The following is a 14034-nucleotide window of genomic DNA, read 5'->3' as shown; positions in this document are numbered from 1 at the left end:
CTGGATGAGCATGCCGAGATACTATGCTATTAAAGGTTCTGCACAGATGCATAGCAAAACCCAGCATCATTTTAACTTTGAAATTAATAGTACTAGAGTTCTTGTTTTTTGTAGATGTTGTTTCTTAAAAATTAGAGAATAAGTTGGAGGAACTGATGGGTTTGCAGATAACTGAAGCTAGGAGTTGTTTTTTTGTACAACCATAACCTGACCTTGTACTGCTTGAGTATTTGTGTCCTGCAGAAGAATCTAGACAACTAAATGTTCATGCTGTGTGGTTTTTTTGTTTTGTTTTGTTTTTTTCAAATCAGAATAATGCAATGGGTAAAGGATTTTAAGTCTTGGGTGCAGGGATTCAGTTAGATGTGACTGGAAGTATTTTCCTTTCAGTTCCTTTACCCATGAGCTCTGTCAACGTTTCTCTATAAGGGAGATAAATCACAAAATTGTGATGGGAGAGCTTGAATGCACACAGAGCATGTGTGCCTGTAAAGAAGGTGCAAGGAAGCTGGAGAGGCAACTAGAATGCTTGTTCAATTTCCAGAGATGGCCTCTATGGGAATTAAGGCACCTTTGGAACAGATATAGCTGGAATAATAGTTTCCCTCTATGTGCTCATCTGGATCTTTGTTTTATATTGACAGCAAGGGAGCTGTATTGCAAAATGCTTGGATAGATGTTAGGGATGGAAGAGGTTGTCTTCTTGCTAGATTGAATTTCCCTGGGCTGGATCCATACATTTTATTACATGTTACTGTGCTAATCTCAGTGCTCAGATCCTGACAGGACCTTTAGATGTTGCAGCAAGACAACTCTTAAGTGTAAGGACTCAACAGATTTAATATGACATGCTCAGCTGATCACAGAAAAGCCTTCAGATAATGGTGGTTCTTGAGCTCTGTTGTCTTGGGCTAGTTTTGAAAAGTCAATGTATAGATGACTGGCTGTACTGTAACTTAGTGGAATGACCTTCTTCCTCTTAAAATGCAAAGATTTTAAGATCAGAAATGAAGTGTCACTTGTACGTTGCTGGATTTTCATAAGCCATGCTTTATTCCATACATACAGATTTCCTTCTGAAGCATATTAGAAGCTTTGGAGATCCTGCCATCACTTCTCAATTACTCTGCCTGTCTCCTCCCATTTGCACCCCCCTGCCCACCTTCCCTCATACAGAAAAATGACTCCTTCATTTTCATAATCAAATGTGAAAACTCCCTTAGACTAAATTCAGACTGGGGGTGAACTACCTGGGGCAATACAGTTAGAGGGTAACTTTGTACTCGGCGCCTAAAGCTCTGAATTCTACTCTTTATAGTCTTGGAGGAAAAAAAACTGCAAAAAGTAGTGAAAAAAATGTCAGCATTTTTCCCTTTCCCTCATCTGCACACATGCAATACAGACGTAGCGACGAGGTATCCATTCTTTTGCCTGCGAGGAAATGAAAAGGCGTATTGTAAGCCCAAGTCTAGTCTGGTTGTCAGCCAGGAATTAGTCCTCTAAAGGAGAAAGGGAGAGGGGCTGGCGAGAGAAGAGGCTGGGGGAGGAGAGGGGGCTGGAAGGGTGAAAGTACACTTTGAGATAGGTTCAATGCACATGGCTAGAGATGCAAGGGGTGTTCTGCTTCCTCAGCATGCAGGTGTCAAGGGAAAGGAAGGGAGCTTGTGTTCTTATACATGGGCATGTGTCTGGGGGAGCAGGGTCAAAAATTTAGACTATTTACTTAATCCTTTGGAATGGCTTTTTTCTCTTCTGTTTTCTTTGTGTTTAACAGACTGCTTTACAGGGGACACGTGTGGTAATTAACACATGCAGCTGTAGGGCTTCAGCCATATGTCTGAATTTCAAATGGCCATTGATCTGGGAACTTGCTGCTGTCTCCACCCCCCACTTACAGGCCTTATTCCTTGAAGATATGAGGGAATTTATGGAGCCTTTACCTTGAACAGACCAGAGCTGGAAGGAGAGGACTGAAAGGGGGATCATGTGTGATGTTGGGGGGGGGAGAGGCAGTATGAGAGTCTAATCACCCACCGTCATGTCCTCTGGCCCAAGGCTGCCATATATTTCAGGTAGCTACTAAAACATTCCCAAAGCTGTGGATCTGATCCTTACTCATATGAAGCTCAGGTAACGATTGTTATTTCTCTTTTCAGCAGAACAATCTCACAGCAGTATCACAATATTCTTCCTTGCCTGCTTTTCAGACAATGTGCCTCCCTTTCCACAGGTGCAGGTATCTGCCCTGTTATACAGTGCAGAAGTGGCAAGATGGTATTGATTGTGGACTTTCTGAGTAGCCTTTTGGGAGAGGGTAGCCAAGGGTGGGGATGTTGAAGGGAGACAGAAGACTTCACATTAAAGCTGAGGCTCATGAAAGAAGGCATCTCATGCATTGTAGGTTGAATCTAACCAGAGAGACTAAACTCGACAATAATACGGTTGTTGTTGCTTTTGCCTAACAGTGATCAGGTGGCTGTCAACAGTGCTACAGATCTTTGTGTGAGCTTCTTTCCAAGTCTGGGGTAATATCAAGTGCTAAAACCTTGCCAAGAGACATGGTGTCTTAAGTGAAATATTTCTTTGTGCAAAATTTTTTTGCTCCCTATTTTATTTCAAATTTCACTCAAAGTAGAAGTAGCCAAATGGAAGATGGTTCAAAATTAAGATGCTGCAGTTTAGAATCCTGTGGTATCTATCATACTTAGCAGTAGGGCTTTCAGGGTGAGATAAAAATGTATTTTCCTACCAGGTGGGAAGCTATAGAAAAGTAAGTTGTCTCTTCCTCCTCTTCGCCTCCCTCAATCTGTTTTTAAACTTTCTCATTGGTTTGTGTATTCAGAGAATGCTGGCTATTGCCGATTCATAGATCTCATCACTCGCTCCAAAGTGTAAGTAATGCTAGCACTTGGAGGTGTTTCTGCTCTGGGAGAAAAAGGAAAAAACATTCCTAATACAAAGTGCATACTTCAGCTCTTGCTGAAGAGGAACTGTGATTTATCCAGCCCTTGTAATATTACTGTTCTGTTTTCCTGTGTTCTGCCTGTCCATTTCACTTTCCCCTGCAGTTTAATGCAAGGACAGTCTGGAACAGACATGTACCATACTACCTGTTCTGACTTAACTCTTTTTTCTCTCTTTGTTACTGTGGACAGCACTCCTTCCTAAGGCAAGATGGTCTAACATCCCTTCTGTGGTTTGACATGATCTTTTACAAATGGTCTCAGTCTATATTGACATGCACGTGGGTACAACTTTTATTACACAAATACAGGGCTTAGACCTCCTTTATTTGCTTTCTATTATAACTGATTTATTTACTTTCAGTCATTTTTTTCCCTTAAAAAAGTTATGCCTATTTTTCCTCTCCTTTTCATTACATTGATGCTGTTTTCCACAGAAAAATGTCCTTTCGGAGGGAGGTGGCGGGAAGAAAGGGAAGTCCTGGACTTACAGCCATATAATTGCTGTGTTGCATTCGCCACAGTGAGGTTTTCTTAATGCCGTCTGACCAGTGAAGGCTATCAACTAATCAAAATAATCTTGGAGACTTCAGGTTTTGAAACTCTGAATGCTATCTCCACAGCCAGCTGCCATTATCCATAAGGAGATGATGCGACTCTTCAGCAAGCATCAGGTAGTCTTGATTTTTAGTAGCAGCTAACTTTTGGTGCTGTGTGTTATGACTGATTCCATAAGCCATCTAGTCCCCTTCCTTCTTTTAGCTATCCTTCTGTTTCTCCTTAGATATGTGTATCAGTAGGGAGGTGGCTTTAGACCTTTGAAGGACAGGTAAGTATGCAGCTGAATGAAAAAATTCTTTGCTTCCGTAGGGAGCCTGCTTCTATAGCGTACACTAGTTCTTTTGTTTTGAAGGTATTCTGATATCCTTCCTGCCTGTCACTGTAGTTGAAATTACACCACTGGTACTGGAACATAAGGAAAATTGCCACATTCAGTGGTGGTTGTAGGTTCTCTTGGCTTTGGTTGTCAAGAATGTTGGTAGAAGCTGTGAAACCTGGACTGTGCTACAACAAGCTGCAATTGTATCTGAAAACTTATCAGATGACAGAAGCAGATCTACAGAGCCTGGAAATTGTGCTGGGGGTCTGAGCTTTGTTCCAGTTCTGATTCCCTGATAAGTGGTTAAATTAGAATTCTTTAACCATGCTCATGTGACTGGTGAAGATGGGCTTGCAGCTTGCACGCTGCAATATTTTATGTTCTTAAATTATCTGCTGTGAAATGGAAGTTAGATGTAGAGGTTGTAGCCAGTTGTACAGCATTTATGTACAACATTTCTAGTCAGGCTGCGCAGTGGGGCCAATAGACTCTAGGCTAAAGAGTGATTTTAATGTTTTCCCTGCTGCTACCTAGTTGATTTCATCAGGTATATGAAAAATACAAAGGCGGATGAATTTTGACACCTTGTGTGGGATTGGGAATATGCTCATTTTTCAAGGTAAGGGTAGTGCATTGTTTATATATTCATCAAGAAATGACTTTTTTGGTTACTATTTCAGCTGAGTGGCAAGAAGAGCAGAAGGACAGATAAGAGGCAGCAATACCAGGAGAAATGTTACCTTATTCCAAAGAATTAGGGCACTTCACCTATGAGGGAAGCGAGGGGCTCTGCTCAAAGAGAGAGTGGTCAAACCTAATTAATAAAGTGGAAATGACAGATAAATAAGCATATCCATATGTGTGACTTGCATCTTAGCAGCTCCCTCAAGAGCCTTTGAGTGAATGATAAGCAGACTCTTTTAAGGTTTTTCTGGTGGTCTGAGACACTTTGGAAGTAAACTAAAGGTTCTGACTTAATAAATCAAGACAATTAAAACATTACCAAGCTAGTTATCATTCTCTTTGTGGCAGGGACATAACTGAAGGAGTTAAGGCTTGATTCTGTAGGTCAGGGCTAACGACAACAGGGTGTATTTCTAGGTCATCTGACACCATGTGATTTCTGTTTAGCGTCAGAAATGAAACTGCTGCAGGGGGTCTTGGGGGAGGGTGGGAATAACAAGTCTCTGAAGATGAACATTGAGTGTGATTCCGCCTTAATCAAAACAAAGCTTTTTGTGCAACTCTCTAAACTGGAGATGGTCCCAAACTGCCCTGACCTTTACTACTTGCTTTTCCTTTTTAGCACATTAGATTCAAATCTGCCCTTGGGGATTTATTTTCCCATTACTTCCAAAAACTCAAAGAGGCCTGTTTTGCATTTCTGGTAAGAATTTGGCTGTGGAATCTGAAAATGGTAAAACTGCCTAAGATAAGCCCAAGCACAGTGAAAGATCTTCCCCACCTAGGCCTCAAATATTCTGAGACAGCTCAGGAGCCCTTAGTAAGGCTAAATTCTTCCTTGCGTTTGACCTTAGAAATGCTCTATTAGATGAGCTGAAATCTGATCATTGGCTTCTGGGCCCATCTTGTATGGGCAAATCTGCTTGATAGAAAAGAAGACTTCAGTGCTGGATTTTGGCCCAAAAGTGAACTGAAACTCCTAGTTAAGTTCAAAATGGCAGATTGGGAGGGGGGTGTGTGTGTGCAAGTTCCATCTTTTGAATTACTTCTGTGTTCAGGCTACTTAAGAAATACTGCTGCTTCTTATCTAAAACTGCAAAATTGGATGAGACTGGGGCTTATGTTTCACAGTTTAGAGGGAAACTGTCCGAAAAACTAGAAATCTTATTTCACAGATTCCAAGGTTTTGAAACCCTCATTTATTATTCGCTGGAACAAAATGGAGATCATTTAAAATTGAGGATCCCTGCTATCCTCCCAAATTAGTTGATAGCATTGTATTTGAGATCTTTGCTTGGGAAATGAGAGAGCAACGTATGTGTTTCTAGTTTGAATTAGGTGAATGCTCTAAATGCTAGCCTGAATTATCTTAAGGTTCTTGCTTTCTGCCTTTTGCTCGGAAGTGTCCCCTTTTACCTGAGGATAAATATTATTTGAAATGCTACATTTTTGAGTGGTTTAAAACAAAAACTTTTCACAAGTGCTGAAGCAAACTTACTTCATCAGAAAGTTGACAACTAGCTCAGATTGATCCTCTGAACCTTTTTGGGTGTTGCTTGTTCCTGGAATAACATCTGTCTCTGTCTCTGCATCTGCATTGGCACCAAAATCCCCAAGAGTTATGTCATCAAAATAGTGAAATATAATGGCTGAATTTTCAGCTACATTGTCTACCATGCAGCTGTACTAGGAAGGTGGGGTTTTTTTGAAATGCGGATCCAGATGTGGACTGGGATTCTGAATCTTCCCAAGTATGAGACATTGAGGGCCACTTGTTTTGTTTAAATTGACTCCTTTTAAATGATACGTAATTGAAATAATGTAAAACAGGATCCAATTTGGGCAAAGGTATCTGCAGCATTGTCTCTCAGGAGTAATATCTTGCTGTGCCTTTATTTTTCTAAAGAAGAAGTTTGCTGAAAGCTACAAAGAATGAGAAGAAGCTAGAGGGCAGGTTTATTTTGGCTAATTACTGTAGAAGTAGCTTGAGAACTCACACAGTAAATGAGGACTTTGGAATTTAGAGAGATACTGTTTGAATCTCAGGATTCAACAGTTATAAAGCCACTGAATCCCAGAGACTAGAGCATTGCTATTAATACAGAGTGCTGCTCCAGGCCCTTTTGACACATTTGCTTTTGAAGGACCAGGACCAGGAAGAGAGAGCTCTTTGTTTGCAGTCAGAATAAACTCATTGTACACCCAGACAATTAACTCTTCAATCGACTTGCCAGCTTCTCTAAAGCAGTCCATTCCCTTTCTGCCTATCTCAAGTTCTATTCAGACACTTAAGCACACCAATGTTTTTTGTTTATTATTCTGAAAAAGTTCTTCACAAGAATAGTCCAGGCAGATCAACATTGTCTTCTCAGCAGCATTCATCTCCGCCTGGCAGCGAATGTGTCAATCAAGAATCAAAAAGCCAAACAGAGGAGGCTTTGAATTGTGGCATCAGGGGTCAGAGTTACTTCCAGCTGTCTGTGCGTGGGACAGGCTTTCTCACAGGAGGAAGAATTGTGCTGTCATACAAATGCACTGACTACATTGGACCACAAAGTCCTTAGGGCTTGAGTGTTTTTTTTCATGTTGACGCACCTGCAAGGGAGATGTGAGGAGGGAAGGGGAGGGGGTGGGGAACTAATGCCTTCCAGAAGGCCCAATGCAAGGCTCTTCTTTCTGTCTGGATGATTCCCGGAACACACTGTTGCAGTAAACACTGCACATGTTTGTTCAACATACCAGATACTTGATGTAGGAAATGAACAAATCACTGTAATGGCGGTGCATGTCAGCCTTTATAGTTAAAGCTCCTTAAGCCATAAAGGATCCTTTCATGTTCAGAACTTAAGCACATTTTCACCTTTATAAACAAAATTTTCCATATTTTAGTCTGTGTCCAAGTGAAAGTTGGTTCTTACATTTGAAGGCAGAACATTGTTGCTGCTTCTTAAAATGAAGACAGTGAAGAATGAAAACACACTTTCTCTAATTTGATTTGAAGAGTTAGTTGTTTTTTTCTTAACAGCTGTGTGATCTCCATGCATGGCAGTGGGAAGGGGTGTGAAAACCTGACAGGGAAGTTTATCTGCACTGATGCATTTCTATCTCAGCTGCTTGGAGAGAAATTATCTTGATTTGACTGGATTGTAAGAATTTCACATTTTTTGGTGTGTGCGCTAACTTATTGAATTTATATTGGCAATATTTGTCTGTGTGTAAAAGTTGCATAGACTATTAGATTAATTATGACCTGCTGGAACGGCTTCACTTGATGTAGGGAAGGATCATGAATAAAGTAGCAATTCGCCCCTGTGAATCTGGAATGGACATGTATTTCATATAAGATCCCTATCTAGTGCTGTCTAACACACTTTTTGGTTTTTTTAATACTTAAACCAACACCCTTAACACACCCCCAAGCCAAGTAATACATAGAAATGTAAGCTGTAAAACTGAATTTTCAAGATTCGGGAATTGCCCAGATATACAGAGCTTAAGTTGACCTGGTAATTCTTTTTTGGATCTGATCAGAGTTACTAAAGCCACACAGAGGTGTATTTATGACTTAATTTCCTTGGAAGTACTCAGGCTAGGAAGGCTCTTCTCCCTTCCATTCAATTTGACAAACTCACAAAAGATGGGCTTTGCTGCTTGGGGCCAGGACATGGTAAGAGTTCACTCATTGTCCTGGCTATCTGTGCTCTAACTTGCGTATTTAGCCTTAGCTATGCTCTGTAATGGCTCACCCAATATGGATGATGATAGTGTAGGAACCATTTGACACTGGAAGAAGTCTAACTCCTCCCAGGACTCAGCTATGCACTTAAAACTTTCATCCTCTTTTTCCAGCAGTTTGACTCAAAGTCTGTGAACCCTTGATGTTCAAGCTGTCTACTTACAGAGGATAGTTGACCCCATAAACACTCTAGTACTCTTTAAAATGTTAGAAATGTCCACAGAATGCGTCGTGGATTCCGGTGAGAACTCTCAGGAGGTAACAGTGAAGGTTGAGGTTGTTTAGGAAGAATATAGATCTTAGTCCTTTAACGTGGCGATGCAGACGTAGAGATGACTTTTGCAGCAGGTATTTTTTCCCAGATAGATGTGACATGAGGTTAATTCTATCAATTATCTTTTCCCCTCTTTTCTTCCATTAGATGATTCTTCTGGCAAGAACAGTGATTCACAGCCACAAGCAGTTACTTCATTTTTTTCATAATAATTTATACCTTTTCTATGTCAGGGGATTTACTCTTCCCCTGATGTTACTTGAGTCATTTGTGGCCTCTGTGCCTGTAGTTTGGAGTATAAAGATCACTTTAACAGTGTTCCTTCACACAAACTGAATCTCTTTGCCCCCCAGCTCCAGTGTACAATGCAGTTATTCCAGACGTGGATGCATGCCAGATAGATAGTCTGCAAGAACAAGGTTAAAGGAGGGAAGTATCCCCTTCCTAGTAAGACCATAAAGAGTTCCGGCCCACCACTTGCAATATATCTGTATGTGCAGGTTATTCATCCCTGTTTTGAGTTATTGTCAGTCTAACACAAAGAAAATTGTTCCCTGACAGTGTAAGTGAGCTGCAGACTGATAGCCATGGTATCTTAATGAGCAAATGGGTTAGGGAGAGATGTTTGAACCTACCTGTTTCACTCTTACCAGTGATAAGATAAAAGTACCATAAGATAAAAATACTATTCCTAACTTGATATCAGGTGAGCCAAAGAACTTTTAATTGAACCCTGGGAAGAAAGAGGCTTACTGGAAAGGAGTATGGCTTTAAAACTATGTCCCATAACAGGTATTCTTTTGAATGATGCTGTCTGAATTTAGTGGTTGTCTTGGAACACGTGCATATTCATACTGGGTTGTAGAATGTGGAAGAAAAGTATGCCAATGCACTGTTCAAGGGTCTGAGAATATTCTGCAAACAAGGGAAATGATCTTTGACAGTTCTGCAGTGAGCTCCTTGTCTGGAAGCATTGCCAGCTAGAGGGATTAGGAAGTACTCACTTGACCTCTGTGATGTGGTTTGCATGAGGAACTATTGCAGTTATGCACATTTTTTGAAACTGTAGGATTTGATAGCTTTTTGAAGAAAGGAATAGGTCATAGCTGATGAACACACTTCCTGATCTTTAGCCGCAAAGTAACAATATCCTGTACATCTTGTATAATACCATCCGAGATTCTGGGTATCTGAAATAGATTGGCTTTTCTGTTCTCAGTCAAAATGCTTCTTAAAGGAATACAAAATGTTTGTTCATTTGCAGATATACAAAGAACTTGCTCCTTGTTTACCAGGAACAAACTCAGCCTTCGGAACAAATGTTCAGTGTGATGAATGCTGTATTGAGGGAGAGGAAAAAATCAAATGAGAGTAGACAAGTATTAGAGTTGTTCTACCCAAAGGGAATGGCAGTGAAGCTTTTTGCCATAAGCTATTTGAAATACTGAGATCTACCGAGAATTCTCTGGTTTAAGAAAGACTTGGGTAGTTCCAGAGTCAGAAACCAGCAACTGGAACGTGAGCGTTGTGTTTTCAATAAAGTGTGATTTTTGTCTTTTATGTGACTATTTCATGACCTTTAAAAAAATAATCAGAAGTATCCTTGGCTTTTGATTTTTGAAATATGGTGGACTTAATTACAGGGCTCTTGTCTGTTGCATTTTTTCTTGTATGTGTGATGAAAGAAGGGTACTTGCTTGAACAACAGCGGAGTAAATATACTTTCCTCTATTTGGAAAACCTTAACACTGTACTGGGTGCTGCTATTGGACTTAGTGACAATTTGGCCTTAGTAAATAAATGAGGAAAACGTCTGGTTCATATATTCATTTTAATCAGATTATCATAAAAATAACCCCCACAGTTCAAAGGTCAGTTTGGTATATTTGTCTATTTGCTGCATTTATTCTGTCACGGTCTTATGCTCTTCAATAGCTTAATAGCTAACTTTATACAAAAAAACTGCAAACTTCTCATCCTTTAAGGAGAAAACATTTCCCAAATTGTAATAATTGCTACTATTTCTGTTCTTCACCACCACCGCTCACCCCAAGAGATGAGCCTAAAAAACTCCCTGAACCTGAAGCATACTGAGTTCTGCCGAAGTTCGCATAGGGGTCTGGACACAGAGTTTTGTGGCTCAGATCCACTTCTAATTTTTCTCCATTGTTGGTTCCTGGGTTGCTGCTTAAATCTGTAAAGCAATTCTGTAATTATTTGGTGCAGAACATTCATGGGAACAATAGCAATAAACTTATTATCATAATGGTAATTTATTATGCCAGATCTTTTCCTATTTTATCTAAGTTATGAATTATTCACCTTTCCAGTTGCTCTACACATACCTTTTGCAGTTTTGGTTTGGTTTCTCAATCTGTAAAGCCAATCATACTGATGATAATGTATTGCTCACTACTTCATTATACTGTGAAGTGTTATCCTAAACAAATAAAAAGCAATAGCTGTGGTTTCTGGGATCTTGTAGAAGCAAAGCAGTCTATTCTGAGAAAAAGTGAAGATTAACTATTTCCTTTTATCCAAAGTATTCTTTTAAAGGGCAAAATCAAAATAGAAATCAAGGGCAAAATCTTCCTTCTGTAAATTAAGTAAAATTCAGGGAATTTCTCCAGGAAATAACTTGCTCAAGCTTTTAATGAAAAATATTCCTTATCCATGTTATTGGTAATACCTGATAATAGGAAAACTGAGAACAAGTATTGACTGAGAAATGGTAAGTATTTTTATTTCCAAATAGCTTTTGCTATGCTTGCAGTCAAGCATAGAGACAAATAACTTGATCAAGAGGGCAAATGCCTTAATAATCTCTTGCTCATTTCTGTCTGTCCCCATTACTTCTGTACTTCAGTAATGGGGATGTTACCCCAGGAACTCTGGGGTTGAAAAGGAATTGCCAGCACATTTTTACTTTCTGTGAATTGGGTTCCCTTGTGTTAATAGCCTGAGGAAGAGGTGTTTGCTCACTTTATAAAACTGCAAATACAGGTATTGATGGAAATAGTCTACCTGCCTCTCTTTTTCCATCTCTGCCCTTGCCCTCCCCTTCCAATAGGCTTTTTCATTCTTTGCTGTAATCAGAATTAATACAAGGAAAAGGCTGAGGGCAGTTATTGCTACTGCTAGGAGGGCCTGTCCCATGTGCCTTTCCTCCAAATGGCTGATGCCCAGCACATCTAATGCAGTCTTGAAGACAGTGGCAAGCCTGGCTTTTCTGGCACAGACTCCTCTCTCCAACTGATTTTTTTCTAGTCCTATGTAAAGATGGGTACAAGTTGGGGCTTGAAATCAAGATCTCTTTGAACTTAGAGGAAATTGGACCCAACCTGAATCTAGGCTGGGCATGTAGATGTGATGGATAGGTATACTGATCCAAGTGGAGTGTAATCTGAACATTTTTCCATGTGGTCCATCTCTAAATTGAGAATTATTTTTCCTGCAGAATCTTTTTTTAGTTGAAACTTTTAATTGCGAGAGACTTGTGGTCCAAAGACATGGAGCACTCTTGAACATGAGAAGTCTAATCTAAGAGAATTTATTTTTCCATAACTTTGCAATTAGAAGACATTGCCACAACATTGCAATTAAAGAACAGCTTGATGCAGACATTGTAAGAAATAAGATTTCCTATTGACCATCCCTTTCTAACAGCTCTGCAGTGAATGCTGGTGCCAGGTGTCATATGGGTAAGTTTCAGAAGAAGAGTTTTTCTTTCCGACAAAGAGAATAGTGAGAAAGATGCTGTGGGCCAGCATTTTCCAGACACCTGCTGTCACAGGAAATAACTTATGTGGGATATACCCACCTGAAACTAAAAAGGCGATTGCCTAATCGGTGAATCAGGGGAAGGGGAAAATACCAGGTGATTCATACCAATGTTTAGTGGAGGGCGAGGGGAGGGAGGTTTCTTTTAAGTCTAAGGATAGTGCTCAGTGCATGCTTGCTGTGTAAAATGTTGTATTGCTGTCAGAGAAAACTCTGAACAATTTGTTTTTGTTCTGTCTGTCTTCTCTCTCTTCTGGACTTGGCCGGGCCATGTACAAATCCCAATTATTCAACAGTACTGGAGAGTAGATAGTATTTACCTCAATAATGGTAGTTTCTTTTCGATTCTTTTTAACTCTCAATTCAGATGATGGTTCGAAGCCAACGCCTACCATGGAAACTCAGCCTATTTTTGACGGAGAAGGTAAGAACGTCCCCTTAAAAAAACAAACAAACAACCCCTACTTCCCTCTCTTTTTTCCTTGGGAATTTATGGCTCAAACACTTTCCTTATCCAGCAGAACAGAAAAGCCTGTGAATCTTGTAATTTGTCCACATTTAAGTGCTCTTGGGACCTCAGGCATTTTCCCAAATCCTTTTGCATCCTCCCCCCTTCTCTGGAATCCAACACCACCACCAATTGAACAGAATCTTGAGATAGCCTTGGAGGAAAAGGTGTCTCAAGTGAAAAATGCTCATTGAATCAGAAATAGCAGCTTCCTCTAATCTGTCCTTACCCCCTCACGCTCTCCGCCCTCACGATAATGATGCTGGGAGTTTCATAACCTCTGCAATGCATAACAGCTTCCCCAAAGCGGGGGAAGTGCTAAACCACAGCTTGTGAATGTTGACTTGGAAGAAAATTGCTGTGAGGTTTCTTTATTTAGCAGTTACTTTCATTGATGCACATACTATTTAAGCAAGTGAAGTCCGTGTCCTAAGCCCACTTAATTCATGGCCCACCAAGGCACTTCCTTCTCAAATGGCTAATCTAGTGATTATATTGGTTTGGAGAGGGAATATTGGAACTCAGTCCACTGGAAGCTTTGAAACAAGGACAAAATGGCTATAATAATATAGGGTTTCCAGCCTTTTCAATGTGCAGATTTATAAATGTGCACCAGTGGAAATACTGGTCTTGTGGCAGTGGTTGGGCCTATTAGCCATTGGTTAGATTTTGCATACTGCTTAGACATATTGCAGATTTTCTGTAGGTTTAAACCCACTTCCATTATAATCAAGATATAGACTAAAGCTGAACTACTCTGTGGCCTCCTTGGAATTATGGGCCTTGTGGGAGTGGAAGAAAACCTATGCATTTTAATACTGAAGTGCTATACTCAACATTTTTTTTTTAAACTGGATCAAAGGCAGAAATGGAGACTACTAAGCAAGAGTAGATGGTGCTGTTTGATACCTCCAGCCTTCTTGGAAAAACAGGTGATGGGGTGGGTTTTTTGTTGTTAAAATAAACTGATTTAATAGCAAGATGCTGTAGTCCTGTCATTTCCATTTAGTGATTATAGGTTTGTAAGAGTCTTCTTATGAGCTTTAAGAAACAAAACAAAGCCCTCAGAGCAAACAACAGCACTCCCACATAAATAAACAGAGGAGACTAAAGCCTAGTTGACTATCTGTTGTTTATATCAAAAGAAAGTTCCTCCTGGCAGCAAGCTGATGTTGTATTAAATGACTGTTTGTAATCACAGCATGCTTC

The 14034-nt window shown here is 40.1% G+C and overlaps 1 protein-coding gene across 1 annotated transcript in view; it reads left to right on the top strand.

The window, feature by feature from the left end:
* The window catches only part of SMOC1 (SPARC related modular calcium binding 1), a 135288-nt gene that overhangs the window by 71838 nt on the left and 49416 nt on the right, over window positions 1-14034 (top strand). The window contains exon 6 of the mRNA XM_067295676.1: window positions 12685-12741. Coding sequence (XP_067151777.1) covers window positions 12685-12741 — 57 coding nt within the window. The remainder of the gene's footprint in view (window positions 1-12684; window positions 12742-14034) is intronic.

This window comes from Apteryx mantelli, chromosome 4, assembly GCF_036417845.1.
Source record: "Apteryx mantelli isolate bAptMan1 chromosome 4, bAptMan1.hap1, whole genome shotgun sequence".
Classification (NCBI taxonomy): Eukaryota; Metazoa; Chordata; class Aves; order Apterygiformes; family Apterygidae; genus Apteryx; species Apteryx mantelli.
The sequence above is the reverse complement of the archived record's forward strand: the minus strand, read 5'-3'. Positions and strand labels throughout refer to the sequence as shown.